Source organism: Clinocottus analis, unplaced genomic scaffold, assembly GCF_023055335.1.
Source record: "Clinocottus analis isolate CAN_PGR_092001 unplaced genomic scaffold, fCliAna1.0.p SCAF_17, whole genome shotgun sequence".
In the NCBI taxonomy this organism is placed as follows: Eukaryota; Metazoa; Chordata; class Actinopteri; order Perciformes; family Cottidae; genus Clinocottus; species Clinocottus analis.
Genome location: NW_027175898.1, coordinates 5,307,868 through 5,329,223, shown reverse-complemented (window position 1 = coordinate 5,329,223; position 21,356 = coordinate 5,307,868). Strand labels below are relative to the sequence as shown.

The 21,356-nt window shown below is 40.3% G+C and overlaps 5 protein-coding genes and 2 long non-coding RNA genes across 7 annotated transcripts; 1 reads left to right on the top strand and 6 right to left on the bottom strand.

The window, feature by feature from the left end:
* Positions 1–285: 285 nt before the first annotated feature.
* Positions 286–1,214, bottom strand: LOC137787503 (interferon alpha-inducible protein 27-like protein 2A). Its single transcript, XM_068580026.1, has 4 exons — positions 1,115–1,214; positions 936–965; positions 656–817; positions 286–541 (listed from the first exon to the last, which is right to left on the bottom strand). The coding sequence occupies exons 1-4, from the start codon at positions 1,122–1,124 to the stop codon at positions 447–449; spliced, it is 297 nt and encodes a 98-aa protein (XP_068436127.1). The 5' UTR covers positions 1,125–1,214; the 3' UTR covers positions 286–446.
* Positions 1,215–3,084: 1,870 nt separating this feature from the next.
* LOC137787505 (uncharacterized) lies at positions 3,085–3,751 on the bottom strand. Its single transcript, XR_011077658.1, has 3 exons — positions 3,715–3,751; positions 3,390–3,542; positions 3,085–3,224 (listed from the first exon to the last, which is right to left on the bottom strand). It is a non-coding gene; the product is annotated as an uncharacterized lncRNA (long non-coding RNA).
* Positions 3,752–4,898: 1,147 nt separating this feature from the next.
* LOC137787504 (interferon alpha-inducible protein 27-like protein 2A) lies at positions 4,899–6,305 on the bottom strand. Its single transcript, XM_068580027.1, has 4 exons — positions 6,228–6,305; positions 6,057–6,080; positions 5,757–5,918; positions 4,899–5,130 (listed from the first exon to the last, which is right to left on the bottom strand). The coding sequence occupies exons 1-4, from the start codon at positions 6,238–6,240 to the stop codon at positions 5,048–5,050; spliced, it is 282 nt and encodes a 93-aa protein (XP_068436128.1). The 5' UTR covers positions 6,241–6,305; the 3' UTR covers positions 4,899–5,047.
* Positions 6,306–6,942: 637 nt separating this feature from the next.
* Positions 6,943–7,678, bottom strand: LOC137788173 (uncharacterized). The gene is made up of 3 exons (XR_011077716.1): positions 7,622–7,678; positions 7,280–7,432; positions 6,943–7,109 (listed from the first exon to the last, which is right to left on the bottom strand). It is a non-coding gene; the product is annotated as an uncharacterized lncRNA (long non-coding RNA).
* Positions 7,679–8,993: 1,315 nt separating this feature from the next.
* On the bottom strand, positions 8,994–10,547 carry LOC137788027 (interferon alpha-inducible protein 27-like protein 2A). Its single transcript, XM_068580830.1, has 4 exons — positions 10,364–10,547; positions 10,188–10,217; positions 9,678–9,839; positions 8,994–9,185 (listed from the first exon to the last, which is right to left on the bottom strand). Exons 1-4 carry the CDS (start codon positions 10,374–10,376, stop codon positions 9,091–9,093), a joined length of 300 nt encoding a protein of 99 aa, XP_068436931.1. The 5' UTR covers positions 10,377–10,547; the 3' UTR covers positions 8,994–9,090.
* Positions 10,548–13,166: 2,619 nt separating this feature from the next.
* Positions 13,167–14,696, bottom strand: LOC137787925 (bromodomain-containing protein DDB_G0280777-like). The gene has a single exon (XM_068580698.1). It carries the CDS (start codon positions 14,612–14,614, stop codon positions 13,190–13,192), a length of 1,425 nt encoding a protein of 474 aa, XP_068436799.1. The 5' UTR covers positions 14,615–14,696; the 3' UTR covers positions 13,167–13,189.
* Positions 14,697–15,733: 1,037 nt separating this feature from the next.
* On the top strand, positions 15,734–20,632 carry LOC137787460 (galectin-8-like). The gene is given in 9 exon segments (XM_068579918.1): positions 15,734–16,146; positions 16,148–16,306; positions 16,606–16,694; positions 17,646–17,856; positions 17,976–18,095; positions 18,195–18,221; positions 18,998–19,086; positions 19,190–19,355; positions 19,451–20,632. Coding segments are annotated over 9 exon segments (1,044 nt in total). The 5' UTR covers positions 15,734–16,113; the 3' UTR covers positions 19,601–20,632.
* Positions 20,633–21,356: the final 724 nt, after the last annotated feature.

Genomic DNA, 21,356 nt, shown 5'->3' with positions numbered 1-21,356 from the left:
TGATTGTGGATTCCCTGCACCTGTGCTGCCCTCATTGTGTCCACCTGTTGCTCGTTACCGCCCTCTTGTATTTAAACCCCATTTGTCTCCTGAACTCCTCAGTGTGAAACTGTATCCTGTCTCTGGTTTTGCTCTTGTTTGTTTTTGAGAACCCTTTTTTCTTTGGATATTAAATATTATTTCAACTGTTTTTGGCATCTGGGTCCTGCTTACGACACCACACGTGACATGGTGGACCTCAAGAGGAACAAAACATATTTACAGAAGACACACTGAAACAGTATCTTTCACGTGTTACACATATTTATTGAACAAAACATCTCATTTGTCTGTGAGTCCAAAGTGCTGTGACTTAACTGGTGCAATTTCCAACTGCCTCCAAATTAGCAAATGTTGGAGGGCAAAAAAGTGCTTTAAATTTAACGTGTTCCTTCCTCCCATCATTTTCAAATAAGTGCAGCCACTCCTAACGCCATTCCTCCGACGCTTGCTCCCGCAGTGGCTGCAGCTACATTGGCAGCTGCTGTCAAACCAGCTGCGCCTGCAACAAGAGGCCTTACATCAGGATACAGGGAAGGTCGTGTCCTCAAGCTAAATATACTAACAATGTTATAGCATACACAGTACATTGTAAAAACTAAGTAACGGTGTTTACCGAGTCCCTGCAAAACAGCCACCATACTTCCTGCTGCCACTGCTCCTCCGTTAGCAACTGCAGCAGTCGACATCATACCGGCAGCATAGGAGCCTGCTGCTATGCCAACTGAGGTGAAGCCCACGGCTCCCAGAACAATAGGAGCCCCGACCACACCAGCCACTGCACATGGACAACAATTTGTTGTTAATTATAGTGTGATACTTCGTCAAGGCTACTTTACAATAAAACTGTCCAAATCAGTGGTGAAAGTAAACACAGTTCATTCGTAAAGTCTTACCGGCTCCTCCTCCCAAAGCGATGAACGTTACTGAAACACAAGATGAAAAAACCCACATCAACATTTACAGTTCATTTGAAATCAAAGACATTTGCTGTGGCTTTAGAGGAAAAGCATAGACGTTAGAGTGTCAGCACATTTAAATAAATGAGTGTTGTGAAAGAGACGGTGATACTCACACAACCCCATGTCTTGCTTGCTGCAGTCTGCAGCCTGGATGAGCTGTGCAGGCTTTATATACTGAGGGGGAGTTGAGTTTCATTTCTCCTGAAATGAAACTGGCCGAATCTGAACTAAAGAGGGCGCCAGAGAGTCCAATTAACCCAAATAATATGTACTGAGAAGGGAGCTCATCCCTCTGGAAGATAAGAACAAAAGACAGAAACGCTGAAGACATGCTGAACCAGTTTAGTTCTGCTCCTTCAAACCTGCATTCAGGACAAACTTTAATTTTCTAGACACGAAATAAAACAATGTTTTGTCCCTGGAGGAGGTGGGATCAAGATCAAAATAAAGGGTAAAGTTCAATGCTAAGTATTTATACTTAAGAGATCATAATAGTGTTATTCCAGCATGTAAAGCTTGCAGCTACTGTAAGAATAAAATGAGTTAGTTAAGTAGCGTTTCTTCAAAAATGAAACTTTAAATCTGAACAATCACAGGCGTCACAGACTCCACTTAACCCAAATAGACAGTGGTGGAATGTAACAAAGTATAATTTGTTACTGTACTTAAGTAAATTTGTACGTATCTGTACTTTACTTAAGTAAAAATGATAGTGCATACTTTTTACTTTTACTCGGTTACAGTTTGCAGCTATTATCTGTACTTTTACTCCACTACATTTCGACAATATGCGTCGTTATTCGTTACATTTTATGAACTCGGTTTTGCCAAAATGTTGCCTACACAAAAATACAGAGGGTAAGCACAATAAGTACACTAACCTTTCCAATAAACAAATGTCGTTGCTTATAATTATTACTAGTAGTGACTTCTGTAGATGCATAAGTATTACCAGTAGCTATATCTGCATTCTTTATCTAAACGGTACAGCCCTAGACATTGAGAGACAACCCATTGCGTGAGTACTTTTACTTTTAATACTTAAAGTAAATTTAAAAGTAAGTACTTTTTACTTTTACTTGCAAAGGATTGTTGATGTAATACTTTAACTTTCATATTCCTGGGTACTTTTACTAAAGTACTTAACTTCAGTACTTCCTCCACCACTGCACATAGACTCACATATTTATAATTTCTGAGGTGGAAGCTCATCTCATATGAAACATAAGAACAAAGACAAAAGACAGAAACACTGAAGTTGCTAAACCAGTTTAGTTTTGCTCATTCAAACCTAAATTCAGGACAAACTTTCATCTTCAAGTTATGGAAGAAAACAATGTTTTGTCCCTGGAGGTGGTGGATTTGATCAAGATCAAAATAAAGAGTACAATGTTACATATTTATACTTAAGAGATCATAATAGTGTTATTCCAGCATGTAAAGCTTGCAGCTACTGTGAAGATAAAATGTCTTCAACATTTATATTCATACATAACAACGGTTAATTGCATAGAGAAAGGGATAATATATTCACATGGTGATCATGTGACCATGCTGACGTCATCATTGAGCTCAGAGCACCACTGTGCTTCAGTACAGCTCACACAGCCTCCAGCATCACACACTCGTGTGCAAACCACCTCATAATTTGATGAAAGCTGTAAAATAGATAAATGAGTAATCCTCATTTACAAACCATCATATATGTCTTTGCTTTTATTGTTTTTACAATACAATTACAATTTTGAAATGATGTATTCTTTAAAGAATCCAATAAAATGTCTCATTTTTTCTTAAGTTAAAATCACATCTGTATGATCATTTCATGACTGAGGCCCAAGTGATGAATGCAAAGCTTCATAGCACACTATTAGTTTAAAAAACTTGATTAAGAATAAATGAATGGAAAAAGTACTAAATATGTTTAGACACGTTTTTCTGACACTACTGTTAGTGCTCATGTATATTAAGCTTTTATTCTTTTAGTTTTGTTATTGTTTTCAAGGTATAAAAAAAACAGATGTTTGACACGGTGGGAAATCTATAAGAGACAAGCAGGAAAACAAAAGACTGAACAAGAATATTTCATAGGTTGCATCAATTTATTGAACAAAACATTTCAGTTGTCTGAGATGACAAAGTGCTCGTTTTACATTTGGTAAAAGTATTTTAAATGCTTCTTGTTCCTTCATGACATTTTGCCAGTACTGCTGCCGGTTGCACCTATAGAGCAAGATTGCACATTGTTAAATATAAAATACAAAACATCTGTTTGACACGGTGGTAAATCAATGAGAGAAAAGCAGGAACACTTTTTCTGCTGATTATGAGATAAATACAAAACTCACAAGATTAAAAATATTTTCAAAACTAATGAATGTTCTTTACCTGCACTCTGGTAACTCGCCACTTCACCTCCTGCTTCCACTCCTCCTCCGTTAGCGACGGCCTCAGACGACATCATGTCAGCAGCAGTGGAGCCTTTTGTGATCCCATCAGAGGTGAAACCCAGATCAGCAGGACTCTCGCCCACATCAAATTCTGCACGAGGACAACACAGCAGAGAGAACTTTGTTGTTCCTGGTAGTCTTTTCAGTTCGTTTAGCGATCAACATCATTACTTATTTTTTTATAAGAAAAGTTTATATCAATAAAAGTATCAGTATACTTTCAAATAAATCCATCAGTATTGTCAAAGAGCGGTGATACTCACCAGAGTCCATGTCTTGCTGTAGTTTGTCGTCTACTGATGACACTGGCCTGGACGAGCTGTGCAGGCTTTATATACTGAGGGTGAGTTTCATTTCTCATTAAATGAAACTGGCCAAATCTGAACAATGAAAGACGTCACAGACTCCACTTCACCCAAATAGACTCACATATTTACAATTAGGTGGGAGGTCATTCCTACATTGAGAACATAAGAACGACGACGAAAGACAGAAACACAAAACAATTGCTGAACCAGTTTAGTTCTGCTCCTTCAAACCTGCATTCAGGACAAACTTTTATCTTTAAGACACGCAAGAATTTTTTTTTTGTCCCTGGAAGAGGTGGGATCAAGATCAAGATCAACGCAAAGAGTAAAATACAATGTTAAGTATTTATACTTAAGAGATCATAATAGTGTTGTTCTGGCATGTAAAGCTTGCAGCTACTTTGAGCATACAATATCTTCAACATTTATATTCATATATACCAACGGTTAATTGCATAGAAAAAGGGATAATTTAATGAAACTTTGATCTAATGTTCAAATACACTTTCATGTAAGACTAAACTCTTATCAGTGGAGGGTGGTATTCCCTCCTATAATAAAGCAGCAAAGCTTCAGTTCAAGGTCCCTTCATGTTGTGTTTGGGTAAAAACAAAAGCTCATTTTAGGTTTACAGAAACACATCCAGTGATGAGCATGAAGCTGTAGTAGATATAGTGAAAATGCGTCTGTATAAGACTGTAGGAGGATTCTGTGACATGCAGGAGAACGATCTCAGCTGAGCTTTTTGTTGATGTGGTCTGAGTTCATATTTACTTTAAGAGTGTTGCTCAATACTTTGGTTCCCGACTAAACATCTGCTAAACAAACATGGTCAACTTTATACCTGCTAAACATCAGCATGTCAGCATTATTCACACGGTGAGCGTGTGACGATGCTGACGTCATCATTGAACAACTCACAACTTCAGCATGACACACTCATAATTTGATTTTTTTTAAAGTGTAACATAGATAAATGAGTAATCCAAGTTTACAAACCATCATATACATCTTTATACATCTTGTTTTTACAATCATTTTTAAACGTATAATCACGGTGGGAAATCTTTAAGAGAAAATCACGAAACTTTCTTCAGGTGGAGATTAAATAATTACAAACAAAAGACTGAACCAGAATATTTCAGGGTTTGCATCAATTTATTGAACAAAACAATTTCAGTTGTCTGAGATGACCTAAGTGCTCTTTATGTAACAGACTATTGTCTTTTGCTATTGCCTTCTAAACTTTGCAAAGTATTTGAACTCCTTCTTGTTCCTTCATGACGTTTTAAACGATCCAGCTCGCCGCCCATCCCAGAACTGCTCCGGTGCCTGCAACAGCTGCTGTGGCTCCTGACAGGCCAGCTGCACCTAGAGAGCAAGATCACACATGATATATATATCAGATTATGAGCCACAGAGAAGCTGAGTGAGTCTTGTTCTCCAACTAAAAGTCTAAATAAAGCACTGATATGAGACACAGTGGCGGCATTATATTCTGTTATGGTGACGTGAAGTTTCTTTCAGTTCCAGGTTCGCAGTACACCTGTGTGGGATTTTGTGATACTTCAGAAATATATAATAGGGCACAAACACGCCCATGTAATTATCACTTCAGCAATGAGCAAATCATCATTAAGATGAATACAAATCACTAGATTCAACATATTGTAACGTCCACGGCAGGAAGGCTCACAGACGTTAGTCTCGTTCACTTGTTGTTTTTTAAGACCGAGGTTCACACACAACTATTTGGTGATGGTGCTATTCGCTAACGCTAGCCCACTTAAGCGTTTTCCACACACTACACCCCAGAGCAGAAACCACAACACACGTACCAGCCCCGAAAAACCCGCCTCTCCCCCTGCTCCACCAATCACAGGCCACAACCCCACCAAACGGACGCTGCTTTCCTGTGATTGGCCGGAGAGAGAGAGATGTGATTGGCCAGAGCTCCCTGTCCGAACAATATTGATAAAACTAAATAATGTGTGTACCTGCTGCCTGCAAGACAGCCACCACACTTCCTGCTGCCACTCCTCCTCCGTTAGCGACTGCAGCAGCCGACATCATTTTCGCACCGATGGAGCCTGCTGCTATTCCAGCTGCGGTGAAACCTGCTGCTCCCAGAAGCACAGGAGCCGCGACCACAGCACCTACTGCACGAGGACCACACGGCAGAGAGAACTGTGTTGCTCATGGTGGTCCGACGTGGATCATGCATGATGTACATTTAGTAAATGGCACTTTGCATTTACGTTTTAATCAGTTGAAAAAGAAAATACATGAAGGTTTACCTCCTCCAACTATCGCAGCAGTCCCTGAAACAGAGGACCAGCATCGTTACAGTTCATCTGACTTACTCAAATAAATGTACCATTTGTGTTTTAATAAGAAAAGCCTATATTAATACAAGTAACAGTGCTTTCAAATAACTATTAGTTTTGTCAGAGAACAGAGATACTCACCAGGGTCCACCATGTCTTTATCTGCTCTGCTTCTGATAAGCGTTGAACTGTGCTGGCTGGCTTTATATAAACAGTTAGGTATCGTTTCCCCAAAAATGAAACTATCACTCTGAACTATAGAGGGCGTCCAAGAGTCCATTTCACCCAAATACACTCATGTATTTACAATGGCTGAGGTGGGAAATGAGTAATCCTGGAATAGTTTACAAACCATCATACACATCTTTGCTCGTACTGTTTTTACAATCATTTTCAAATGAGGAAATCACTGAAGAATCCAAAAACTTGATTAACTAGAATACATTTATGAAAAAGTATACGATATGTCCCATGTGTGATGCCCCCTGCCCTCCACTGGGGTCTGGGTCCTGTTTGCTCTGCGTTTCGTCGCCCACGTGATGACTCACATTCCCTTGAGGAGACGAAACAAGAGTTGAATGAAGATGTGCTGTCAGAAAAGGTCTGAAAATGGCTCTCCAGCCTCATTGCTGAGTTCATTCTGATGAGTTTGAATGTCATTGTGTTCTGAATCCTGTTCTCATAATAACAGGTTGTTGATATCATTGTTGACAAGTTCTCATGTATATTAATCATTTAGTTTAGTTTTTGTTTTCAAGGTTCAAAATACAAAACCGATGTTTGACACGGTGGGAAACCTTCAGGTGGAGATCATGAGAAGCTGAAATAATTACAAATAAAAGACTGAACCATAATCTTTCACAGTTTGAATTAATTTATTAAACAAAACATTTCAGTTGTTAGAGTTGACAAAAGGGATCCGGAGGTAACAGACTGATGCAAATTGTGGTAAATTTGGCAAAAGTATTTTAATTAAATGCTTCTTGTTCCTTCATGACTTTTTGCCTCTTCTGCCGGTTGCACCTAAAGAGCAAGATTACACAATATAAAATATAATATACAAAACATCTGTTTGATACGGTGGTAAATCTATGAGAGAAAAGCAGGAACACTTTTTCTGCTGATTATGAGATAAATAACCAATGAAAATCACAAGATGAAAAATATTTTCAAAACTAAATAATGTTCTTGACCTGCTTTCTGCAAACGAGCCACCCGACTTCCTTTTGCCACTCCTCCTCTGTTAGAGGCTGCAGCAGACGACATCATACCAGCAGCAGTGGAGCCTCTTGTGATCCCAGATGAGGTGAAACCCAGATCAGCAGGACTCTCGCCCAGACAAAATACTGCACGAGGACAACACAGCAGAGAGAACTTTGTTGTTTCTGGTAGTCTTTTCAGTTCATTTTGCCAAATCAACGACATTTGCCATGATCAATATCATTACTTATGTTTGAATGAGAAAAAAAGCTTAATAAAAGTAACAGTACTTTCAAATAACTCCATCAGAATTGTGAAAGAACAGAGACACTCACCAGAGCCCATGTCTGCTCTGCTTCTGATAAGCGTTGAACTGTGCTGGTGGGCTTTATATAAATAGTTAGGTATCGTTTCCCCAAAAAGGAAACTATCACTCTGAACTAAAGAGGGCATCCAAGAGTCCATTTCACCCAAATACACTCATGTATTTACAATGGCTGAGGTGGAAAATGAGTAATCCTGGAATAGTCTACAAACCATCATACACATCTTTGCTCGTATTGTTTTTACAATCATTTTCAAATGAGGAATTCACTGAAGAATCCAAAAACTTGAATAACTGGAATACATTTATGAAAAAGTATAAAATATGTTGAGAAATGTTTTTCTGACACTATGGTGAGTCCCATGTGTGATGCCCCCTGCCCTCCACTGGGGTCTGGGTCCTGTTTGCTCTGCGTTTCGTCGCCCATGTGATGACTCACATTCCAGTGAGGAGACGAAACAAGAGTTGAATGAAGATGTGCTGTCAGAAAAGGTCTGAAAATGGCTCTCCAGCCTCATTGCTGAGTTCATTCTTGGCTTGAACTGTGCTGGTTTTATATCCTGAAGGTGAGTTAGGTAACGATTCTTCAAAAATGAAACTTTAAATCTGAACAACAAAAGGCGTCACAGACTCCAATTCACCCAAATAGACTCACATATTTATAATTCCTGAGGTGGGAGGTCATCCCTATGAAGCAGATGCGGGCGGCCACTGACGCAGAGAACATAAGAACAACAGATAGAAACACTAAAGAGTTGCTCAACCAGTTTAGTCCAGACTGCTCCTTCGAACCTTCATTCAGCACAAATGTTCATCTTCAAGACAGCGGTGGTGCCTTTTATCAAGATCAAAGTAAAGAGTAAAGTACAAAGTATTTATATTTAAGAGAAAAGTGTTATTGCATGTAAAGCCTGCAGCTACTGTGAGGAAGAAATGCCTTCAACATTTATATTCATGTGTACCAAGTTTTTAAAAACAGAAAAAAGAATTTAATGAAACTTGCAATTTGAGTCGAGTTGTTCCTTGTGTACGAGGTGGATCATTGCATCGTTAGCGTACTTAAGAATGGTGAATGAATTATCTTGGGATGTGAAGTTGTTGCTGTGTAAGGAGAGGATCCAATGTGAGAAGACGCAGCCCGGATTGACATGATCATATAAACCCACAGTTTATAATGCCCCGACTATGCAGCTCCCCTCGGCTGTACAAGCTTCATTGCATCTTTCCGATTGGGGTTTGGGCTTTACGGTACACAACTTAACAGTGTCCAGAACTAAATACTCCTTTCATTTCAAAAAGTGGATGAACCTTGCAATTACTGGTTTTTGGTGGACATGATGAGGAAAGTAAATGTTTACAGACGACACACCTGAACCAGAGTCTTTCACAGGTTACACAGTTTTTTTTAATTGAACAACACATTGTAGTCGTCTGACATCACATGAGTGCTGTTAGGTACATCGGTATCATTCATCGGTATCATTTTCTATAGCGGAAGATGCTCGCCAGACATCCCACTGCTGCTCCGGTGCCTGCCACAGCTGCAGTGGCCGCTCCTGACAGACCAGCTGCACCTAAAGAGCAATGCAACAGGTTAATGTGGAGCTGCAGAGACAGACACCATGCAGGAGGTCGAGATACTTCGGAGAGAAGTAAATAGGGCACATAATGCCCCTGTGTTTATCATCCCAGCAATGGTCATCCCAACATTAAGATACAAAAAGTAAAAGTCTTGTTCTCAAGCTTGGAGACTGAATGAAACAGAGGAACTATTGTTGTCACAGTGTAGTATAATTATTCAATAGAACCAAAACATTTAATTTTTAGTGCATATAAGTTGATGTACTTACTATCTACAGACTTACGCTTGTAATCTCTATTGTGACAAAGCTACATTAATGTTGTTCCCTTTCCAGGTGTGCCAAACACTCCTTTTTGCACTTTGAAAAAACATTAGAAGTAACACAGCATGCGATTCTCCTTTTGTTATTGTTCCAGCACTGATCATCTCAGTCTTATGATGCAACAGTTACAATACCATAACAATATCTAGTTAAAATGTGTACCTGCTGTCTGCAAAGCAGCCACCAGCCCTCCCGCTGCCACTCCTCCTCCGTTAGCGATCGCAGCAGCCGACATCATTTTCGCTCCAATGGAGCCTGCTGCTATTCCAACGGCGCCGAAACCTGCTGCTCCCAGAGCAACGGGAGCCAAGGCAACAGCACCTACTGCGCATGGGCAACAGCACAGAAGAGGCCAGGTTGGGTCACTTCAATATGGATCATTCACGTTACAAGTGTAGTTCTCTCTCTCTCTCTCTCTCTCTCTCTCTCTCTCTCTCTCTCTCTCTCTCTCTCTCTCTCTCTCTCTCTCTCTCTCTCTCTCTCTCTCTCTCTCTCTCTCTCTCTCTCTCTCTCTCTCTCTCTCTCTCTCTCTCTCTCTCTCTCTCTCTCTCTCTCTCTCTCTCTCTCTCTCTCTCTCTCACTCACTCACTCACTCACACACACACACACACACACACACACACGTTGATAAAGTGAACAGTGTGTGCACGCATGAAGGCTGCGCAGTCTTACTTGCTCCCGCTCCAATGGCCGCAGCCGTCACTGAAACACGACGAGATACACGTCTGGATTAATCAAACGACACGCGTCATGGTACCAACATCAGTACATATTTATTCGGAAACCAAACAAGTTAAAGAATGAGTACTTCCAATTAATATATTTTTGCCAAATGAACAAATGCTTACTCTTAAAGCCCATGTCTTCCTTCAGTCTCTGGAGAAACGACGCACGGTTCAATTCTGGACAAAAGAGGACGGTCCGTGTACGTTTTGTTCGTTTGTTTTTCCGTTCATTCGAGAATACGGAAATACGGAAAAGGTCCGTGTACGTTTTGTTCGTTTGTTTTTCCGTTCATTCGAGAATACGGAAATACGGAAAAACGGCCGGTCCGTGAACGATAAAACAAACGAACAAAACGTACACGGACCTCTCTCTCTCTCTCTCTCTCTCTCTCTCTCTCTCTCTCTCTCTCTCTCTCTCTCTTTCTATCTCTCTATCTCTCTATCTCTCTATCTCTATCTCAGTTTGGTTGATTTTTTTCCTTCTTTTTTTTTAATCATTGCTGTTGCACTTTAGTATTTTTGTACTCAACAGATATTAACATAAACAACAACAACGAAAATGACAACAACAAAATGAACCAATAGAAAATAAATCATGAACCTAAGAATATATATATATATATATATATATATATATATATATATATATATATATATATATATATATATATATATATATATATATATATATATATATACACATTAGTTACAAAATTAACTAGTTACAAAAGTAACCGGTCTCTCCTTTGATGTCCATCTATACCAACAGCTGATTGCAATACAAGTGGAGAATTGAATGAAAAATTTTAAACCAAGATATAAGCTGAGTCATATCTAATGGCCGAATACATAATTCTGTAATTCTCCATTCTCTCTATGATGAACGACTCTGTTAAAACCGATTGATGTAATACCGAATCATTATCAGTGACAGGCGGCACTGCCTTGCTAAAGGAAAGGTAATAGTGGCAACAAAGCTTTCTTCAGGTCAAAGTGCCTTTCATTGTGTTGAGAGGAAAACACAAGAGACTCTTTGCAAAAAGTTTGTACAAAAATTATTTTTTGCTTAACTTGTCCAATGAACATCCTATAGTCATGCTGCAGTGACCTATAACTAATAACTGCATGATATCAAGTCTGTATATCAAGTCTTAAATATCTCGACAAGTGTATTTTCATTATTTGTTGGACAAATATTCATGGTCCCTAGAGTATGAAGCAGACTGACTATGATATTCTCCTGACTTTTCCTCTAGTGCCACGACATAACATTTATCTTCACTGTAAAAGCCACACATTAAAAAAAAAAGTCAATACAGCATGACAAACTAGAATTATGGCCTGGTAGTTGTATGCCTGCGCTAACAAGTCAAGCTGCAGTTTACCTCCACGTCACAGTGACCTTTGACAACCAAATTCTAATCAGTCCATCCTTAAACCCAGGTGGACGTTCAGTCCAAATTAAAGAAATTCCCCCCAGGCGTTGCTTGTATCACATGACAGTAGAGTCTTAAACCTTAACCAGTTTGAAGTATTAGAGCCATTAGGTGGGCGAACGGCAGAACATGTTTGGACACATGTTCTGCCACAAACAAATCCAATGTCCAGGGCGATGTGTATCTTTTATCCATTTAATCTGTGATAAAAAAACACCAGCAACACCCCCCCCAAACACCCCCCCCCCCCCCCCCTGCTCACACACACACACACACGCACACGCACACGCACACGCACACACACACACACACACACACACACACACACACACACACACACACACACACTCCTGTTTCTGTTTCCTTCTATGCCCTCTTGAAGTGAATGTGCCACCTTGTGTTCAAATAAAGGAACTACATTCACCCTGTATTTTTGTATTTTGGGGTTGTGTTTAGGGCATGAAATGTTTATGTGGTCCTCAGCTGGGCAGTTTTTACTGGTGATGCCACTCTATTAGACAAACAACTACACATTGAATTTGCTATAAACTCATGTGGATAAAACCTTTCCACACACACACAAGTATATATATATATATATATATATATATATATATATATATATATATATATATATATATATATATATATATATATATATATATATATATGTGTGTGTGTATTTATTTATATATGTGTGTAATTGTCCGTGACAACATGAGTTTCTAAAACATTTCTCCTCCCACATACCTGGTGCTCCCATTACACAATGGTGGCACACAATGTGCTCAAAGGCCACATTTATATGTTAAGCTGTATAACACAGCTGATGTGTAGAACAGGTTTACACATTTACTGTGTTGAAATTGACACAACATACGTTGTGCCTGGACACACACTGTTCATGTGTGTAAATTTAACACATGTCATATTTAACACATTCCTTCATAGAATGGTCTTTGGTCTTTCTCATTGTCACAATGTCATACGATTGTATTAATACTATATATAATCAGAGATTTCTTTTTCTTTTTTTCTATACTTTTATGGAAAACCTGATCACCAGGATAAAAACCCAACATGATTAGCAGAGGCTCAAGGCTCCAACATTAAACTGAATGGTTTCCTCTTCATCAACGAGTACCTTAAGCACATGAAGCACCCGGAGGAGAGAGAGCCTGTCACAGAACATCTCGAACACACGAAGCCCCATACATCTGAGACAAAGTTTTTGACATTAATCAGCTCTACTTTGTGGTTGGGAATCCGACACCTTTAATCAAACATGCACAATAAAAATATAGAATTAGCTTTTCACAAGCTAACACAATATGATTAGGACACTAATAATTTTGGTGTTGCTCGAGTTGCTCGCGGCCTTGATCACAGCCTTCTGCTGTGGCTCATGGTGTTTTTGGCGCCGTAGCACAACGTCCATGTTGCCGTCGTTTTGACGGGCCACAATGTTGTTACTTGCAATGTTGTTCACTTGCATCGATTGCTGTGGCTGTTGCTATTGCTGTGGGCGTTGCTGTGTCGAGTCCTGTGGCTGTGGATTTTCCTGTGGTTGTGGATTTTCCTGTGGCTGTGGATTTTCCTGTGGCTGTGACCATTGCTGTAGATTTTCCTGGGGCCATTGCTGTGGATGTGTCCATTGCTGTGGCTGTGGATTTTCCTGGGGCCATTGCTGTGGATGTGTCCATTGCTGTGGCTGTGGATTTTCCTGGGGCCATTGCTGTGGATGTGTCCATTGCTGTGGCTGTGGATTTTCCTGTGGCCATTGCTGTGGCTGTTGGTGTTTTTGGCGCCGTAACACAACGTTCAATTTGCTGTCGTTTTGATGGGCCACAATGTCGTTATGAACTGCCGTTGGTTCATCCTTATTAAAAGTGGGACTGCTTTGTTTGGATTGCAGGGCCGCGTTTGTCCAGGAGAGTGCAATGTTTTGTTGGATTTGTCTGTTGATCTGATCCATCAAGTTGTTCTCCATCCACTGGTAGTTTGCCTGAAGCTGGTCCAAGTCTTGTTGCTTCTGGTTCAAGACTTGGTTCGTTACAGACTGGATGTGTGCCTCCATCATCTTGTAGTTTTCCTCCAAGGCTGCAACCTGCCGGCGGCTTTCAGCTTTTAGAATCAGCATCTGATTTTGTGTCTCCAGAGTCTCCTCAGAAAGTTTCGCATTATTTTTTCGAAGTTCCACGATCTGTTGATTTAAGTCTGTTTTCTCCCCGCGATGATTTTTTTCAACATTTTCGATGTGCTGACGTTTATCAGTTATGAATTTGGAAAACTCAAATTCCAAACAAGAATATTTAGTCTCCCAGTGCCGTTCACTCTTGCGGTTTTCTTTTTGCAACTCAGAGAGTTTTAGAGACAATTCTTCATTCTCCTTGTGGAGAGCAAGGTTTAGTTTTTCTAAGCAGAGTTCTTGTGGGCTTGGTGAGCTTGGGCTGGGTTCTGCTGGACTTGAGCAAGGTTTTGCTGGACTTGGGCCGGGTTCTGCTGGACTTTGGCAAAGTTTTGCTTTACTTGGGCCAGGTTCTGCTGGACTTTGGCAAAGTTCTGCTGGACTTGAGCAAAGTTTTGCTGGACTTGGGCCGGGTTCTGCTGGACTTTGGCAAAGTTCTGCTGGACTTGAGCAAAGTTTTGCTGGACTTGGGCCGGGTTCTGCTGGACTTGGGCCTGGCTCTGCTGGACTTTGGCAAAGTTCTGCTGGACTTGAGCAAAGTTTTGCTGGACTTGGGCCGGGTTCTGCTGGACTTGGGCCTGGCTCTGCTAGACTTTGGCAAAGTTCTGCTGAACTTAGGCAGAGTCGCCGACGTTTTGGCGGTGATGGACATGTAACGGGGTCAGGTCCAGAATCATCATGCTCCTTTCTTTTTTTATTTTGGTTTGGAGTAAACACGCCACAAACAACGCCGTAAATAAATCTAAACATGGTCAAACCAATTTCTGTTTAAAAAAAAAAGGAAAAAAAGGGTGTTATGGTGGTCTATTTGAATACTTTACTGGATGCCTTATGACGTCAGAACCGTCCTTTGATCGTTTTCAAAGGGGCGTGTACAAATGTTATAGTTCACGCCTTGAAGAAACTGTCGACCAATCAGTGGCTTCCATGCTTTGTTTACGCTTGGTCTCGTGATGCGCATGCGCGTCCAGAAGCGTTCTGTTTAACGTCCCGTTTCAATATGGCGGGCTTTGTCCGCAACTCTGTGAGTTACGTGTATCCAAGTAACGTTACTCAAACAGTGTAATACTTGATTCTAGTAACCTTAACCCTCCCAAAATGTCCAAGAAGAGAAAAATGGATGCAGAGGGAAGACAAGGAGCAAGGAGTTTACCGGGTGTCCAAGGAGGATAAACTCCTCACCACGGCCAATGATAAGAGTGTGAACGGTGGATAAACTGAGGATTTGTCTAATGTTTTAAGATGCATTAGATAGACATTTTATGAAGGAATAAAACTGTGTATTTCACAATAAAATACGCTGTTACCCCCGACAGTAGCAAAGACATACAAAAAGTACAGATGTATATGAAATAAAGACAAAAAAAAGAAATAATAAACAGAAGAACAATTAAAGTAAAAATGACATGGCATGCGGTACATATAGGTTGCAGCACCTTAATTATATAGCTAAATTATGTGACGTAGTTGTGTGATTAGAAGCAGAAAAGTAGACGATACTATCTAATATAAGAATAATATAAATGTTTGTCTGTATTAATATATAAATACAATATGTAATATTACAGTATAAACTAATATATTATATAAATGGTGTCTGTATTTATTGAGAAATATAACATGCAACATAACATGTCATAAAATATAATAAAAAACAATTGTCTTACGTAAGTAGTCAACATGGTATATCTATTAGTTATATTTGTTTACCCTGTTCACTTAGGGTCTTGAATTTCAAACATATTTTCAAAGACTGGTTTCTATTTATTTATTTTTTTCTTTGAGCAAGACATCGCCAAAAGCAAACTTTTGAACTTACAAAATATCTCTCAAATCATATTTATACTCCTGTATTGAAAACAACCTTTTTACACAGTCTGGCAGTGACTTTGCTTTAGCTCTGTACATTGACAATTATTTTATAATGAACCCAATCAATACATTTCCTAACGTGATCTGAAAAACAATGCATTTGTGTGCTCATAGTCGCCAGCACTATTCATGACGCGCATCGCTCGTTTCTGGAACAAAACTGTTGAATTTATAAAGGTTTTAGAGGTTGACCCCCACACCTGCACACAATAAGATAAACATGTATGTATAAGTGAGCAATGCATTATATACAAGATACACAGCCGATATAAATCGGCTCATAAAAAAAAGTTTGATAAATATTCAACAGTTAACGTGCACCTCAAATGGGCCTGCGTTGTTGTTCGGCGGACCTGATCACGTGGTAGCATTAGCGCATGCGCGCGGTGTTCAGGGCTGATGGAGTGAAGATGCACACTGCCGTCACCCCCGTGTAGTGCAGGAGACACAACCCGCTCGTGTTTAGCGCAGACACCGCACACTGTTGTCTTTCAGCGGAGCTGCATGTTGTAGTCCGACACCAGAAGCCCGATGTCGGTGGCCAACGCGAAACACACGGTCCTGAACCCGGTAAGAGGCTTATTATTTTTATTATTATCCACAGCAGCTCTCTGATGCCAACATGGAATGATCAATAGACCCTCATGTAGCTTACAATACGGCTAAACATGAGGGCATGTGCAGCAGCAGCTGTCCATCACACTGGTCGTTAACTAATATATATATATATATCTAGAGATATGTGACGGTCAGAGGGCCTGTATAGCAGTCAGAGGCGTTTCCGTTTAGCTTCCTGCTTCAGGTAGCATGTCTTCAGTTGCTGTCGGTGCACACGTATTCGGTGCTTTAACGTCAACTCTCCACCTCAGGTGATCCCATACACAGGGCCCATACCTGGAGGTATGCACCCTGGGGAGATCATCATCATCCAGGGCACTGTGCCCCCGGATGCTGACAGGTAAGATGCTGGTTGAATCAGAGCTATGTACAGATAAAGAGCCACCTTTATGGATATGTCAAAGATTTGCGTGGTAAACCCAAAACATGCTATGCTTTATTCTGTTGTCTAGTTCATTGGTCTGGATTTTTTTTTAACCATTGCAATCCCTCATAGTGATTTATTTTTGAGGCACCCACCAAACCCACAATGCACATTGTACATCCATGAACTAGTACCAATGTGGCATCAATTAACTCAAATGTATACATTTTCAGATAGATATTCTAATTAAGTTTATTTGGTAAGTGTATTCATTTTGGCTTCTTGATGGTGGCTTGTTTTTTTTCAGCCGGTGAAACAAATACACAATACAAAATTGTAACGTAAAAACCTGAACTTCCCTCAACTATGAAACCACTAGTCTTGTTGTGTGGACACCGTGGAGTATCATTAGCTACTAAATATATATTAAATATACATAGAAACATAAGCATTATAAATGTGCGCGTACTCTTGCTGAAGGTGGTGTAAACCCTCAGACCATCCAACACAACAACATGGCTGGATTAACGGGTTAGATGGCCTCTGTTGCCAGTAGATTGATTCAACACAACCTCACTAATGAATATGTACCACGAGAGCGCAAACTGAACCATCAAGTTGAGCTGAGAAGTTAATTCCTCACCTTCTTATCACTACTGTCTCAAAGAACCTTTCAGCCACTTACGTCAAAGAAATGTCTTAGTCAAAAAGAACCAGATTTAGACACGAGGCCCTGCCTTTGTTAATATGGCACATGAAGGGAATGAAGACATTCTGCAACAACTGCAGGTGTTTTTAGAGATGATTGAAAATCAGCAAGTTTTCCTTTGTAAGAGGTGCAAGCTCCCCAACCCTTGACATGACGTGAACTCTGGAGCCCCCTTTGCCTTGATAATAACCCGGCCTCTTTGTGCTCCCTCTCTTCAGGTTTCAGGTCGACCTGTCGAGCGGCTGCAGCACCAAGCCGCGCTCTGATGTCGCCCTCCACTTCAGCCCTCGCTTCAAAGGCTCGCCCAGCGTGGTGTGTAACTCCCTGCTGCAGGAGAGCTGGGGCAAGGAGGAAACGCTCCATCAGCTGCCCTACAAGCGCGGAGCCCCCTTCGAGACCATCATCCTGGTGCACGAAGACGCCTTCAAGGTCAGTGAGCGCATGCTATTTAGGACAAAGGCATCAATGAACCCGTGTTGAACCTTAAAACAAAAAGGAATTTGATTCATAGACAAATCTAATACTAAAATGCTTCGCTTCACCCATAGGTGGCAGTAAATGGTACTCACCTGCTGGAATACAAGCACAAAATCCCACTAAACAGGGTGGACACGTTTTCTATTTCTGGGAAAGTCAGGGTGCACGCTATTGGCTACATCCCAAACTCAGTAAGAACATCGTCATTGTTGTTTGCTTCAATATGTTTCTTTTATACACATCTGATTAATCATTTCTAAATGTGCTCTACTCATTTTTCTTTCTTTCAGGCAATATATTCAGAATCAGGTGACTTGGTGAGTTTTTCCTTTCATCTACATAAAGTCTGTGCCTAGATGTGTCTTGGGATGCCATGAAAACTGGATCATTTTCCTCTAAATGATTTCTTTGTGCACTGAAGAAGTATCAATTCAGCAAGCACTGCATGCTGAATTGATACTTTTTTAGGTTTGGGAAAACACCAACATCGTAACAACAAAGTCCTCTTGGGCAAAAACAGTTTGCTCTCAGGCAGTCAGACAGGTTGTAAACAAGAGTTTGCATGATCATTCTAAACCACTTTATTTGGAGGTAAAACCCAAAGCACCCAAAATCTTGGTAATAATCAGACTATTCGGTCCGTAATCAGTTCTTTTTAGCGTTAAAGACACAATCCCAGAGCTTGTCAGAGATGTCCTCTATACATAAGTTGCATTGCTCCTCGGTGTGTAATGATGTTCGTCTGTGTTGCCCCCGTTAGATAAACCAATCAAGATTTTTAAGAGGTTTCAGAGACAGTGTCAACGATAATTTGATTAATTGATTGGCAGAAAATTAACTGGCTTTTGCAAATCAATAAATCATTTAAGTAATTCTTCGGGAAAAGGGACACATTTTACTTCTATGATGGTCAACTGAATGTCTTTGTGTTTTGGATTGTTGCAAATAAGGCCTCTGAAGACATTACTTTGGAAGTTATATCTGGCATTTCAAATTTTTTGTAATAAAAAAAATGCTGAGAAAATTAACTGCAGATTTATCTATAGTAAAACCAAGAGTATAAAATGTTTTAACCGTTGTATTCTCATTCCAGAGCCTCCCTTATAAAGGCAGTGTCCTCAAAGGACTGAGCCCCGGACAGCACATCACCATCAAAGGACAGATCAGCATGTACCCTCACAGGTAAAGTCATAACTCATTGGATTTACCTCGACATCACGGTTTCTATCCGGTAACTCAACTTCTCTTGGAAAAAAAACCCATTTACCTTTTTTAATCCTTCCAGTTTTACAGTAAACCTCCGCAACAGCAGGACGGAGAACATCGCTCTCCATCTGAACCCTCGCATCAAGTCGGGCGCGTTCATCAGGAACTCGTACCTGAGTGAATCCTGGGGACAGGAGGAGCGGGAGCTCCCCTTCTTTCCCTTCTCGTCAGGGGAGTACTTCGAGGTATGCACCACTGCAATCACAAGTTCTCATTCATCCTCGATACGCCCGCGAGCTCAGTAATGATTGACTATTCCCTAATGTTTTTGTGTCCTCAGATTCTCATCCTCTGTCAGCCTCATCAGTTCAAGCTGGCAGTGAACGGCTCTCACTTGTTTGAGTTCAGACACCGGGTGCAGGACCTGAGCAGCATTGACCAGCTGGAGATCATGGGGGACCTGGACCTCAATGATGTCAAACTGTGGTGACTTGGGACTCCAGACTTCCACGGAAGCCAGCGATACCGATGCTGTTGTGTTCTGGTTATCAATGCTGCATTAGCTTACCCCCAATGACCCAGAAAATGGATGCTGAAAATGGCAAATTCTGTACTGACCTCAGGTCAGATTAGGATTAGCAGCAACCATAGGTCACCGATTTAAGCTAGTCTAGCATTTTGGTGACCCAGGAGCATGGACAGGCCCTTCTATGGAGTATTATGGTCCGTGTTTCCAGCCCCGGCGAGACGACTGATGCATGAAAGTTAGCTGAGCTGGAGCGTCAGGCCGTGAGGCGCCATGATCGTTTACAGCTACAAGTCAAGTTTGCCTTGGTTGAATTTCTTATACTGTCTCTAGTGAATCTCTGCTGTGATACGCTCTTAATGCACTGTATAATTAAAACTGGAAATGTTGCAGACGTTAATAAGCACTTGGCTTCATTTTAATGCCAAGACAGATGGCAAATACAAACAATGGACTCAATTGAAGGGCTCCATGCGTTTGGAGCAAGGCCCAATGTAGACGTATTTACTGTACAGATCATTTAAAAATGTTGAAACATTTGTCATTACTAAATAACTTTTTTGGGGTGAATTTAAAACATTTCTAACTTGCTTTTATTTGCTTCCAATAGGACATGCCTACTTAGGACACACCCACATGTCTTTGTTTCAGTCTATATTTTTCAATTCAATCTGCTATAAAAAGGTCATAATCCTTCTTTCACATATGAAAGCGTCCTGTGCACTCGACATTTAAATCAATTTAACATTACGGTGCAGCTGAACTCAAGCACACTGTAGTACAGGGTCAGTTAAATATTATTTCAATAACCTAGTGAATGACATGTTGCAATCTGTATGTAAACTGTAGAATATAGTAAATTGAGTCATCTGTGACCATATCTCGTCTTAAGGAAAAGAACATCTGGGATATTTCTTTTCCAATGTCAATGTCTTTTTTTTTGCATTGTCTGTAATTGTTGTAAAATATGTATGAAACGAACCTTGCCTATGTATCATAAATGATTTAATAACAAATAAATGTGTTATCATTCCCCTGCTTTTCATGTGTAGATGGTTTCAGTTAAAACTGCATTAACTTATACTGATGACCACTAGGGGGTAGCAAAACACGTCTTAAACAAAACACCAAGATATTTCCACTTTGAGCTTGATGGAGTGAACCTGTTGGCAAAAAGGGGCTTTGTTTTGTATCATATCAACATTAGCATTCATTTGAGTCAGTGTCCATCAGATGAATGCAAGCCTAACATTCACTCTCCTCACCCTCTTGGGCATTTAGAGAAATACTTCACTTCATACTCCAGCTAGCTTTGACAACCATCCGAGTTGCAAAATATGTTTTTGTTTACCAGTTTTTGGAGTGAAAACAGCTCCTGCTACATCTGGAAACAAGGTTAAGAGCCGACTGGCTTAACCAAAAACAGTGAAGTTACAGGCTGGGGAAATCCAAAATCTCAGTAAGTCCCTCACTATAAAACACATGCACATTTCATGTAATTTGATCTGTGTGTAATATAGGCTACTGCAGCTTCAACATGTGTAGGTGTGTCACTACAACATGTGTCACTGATGTCTGATATTTTAATGGACGGTAATATAGTTGATTGAAAAGAACTACATTTTTATCTGCAGTACTCTAATTCAACCACAAGGTGGCAAAAGATAATTCAATGTTGATTTATTACCTTTTACGAGCAAGACACCTTCACCAACTACTG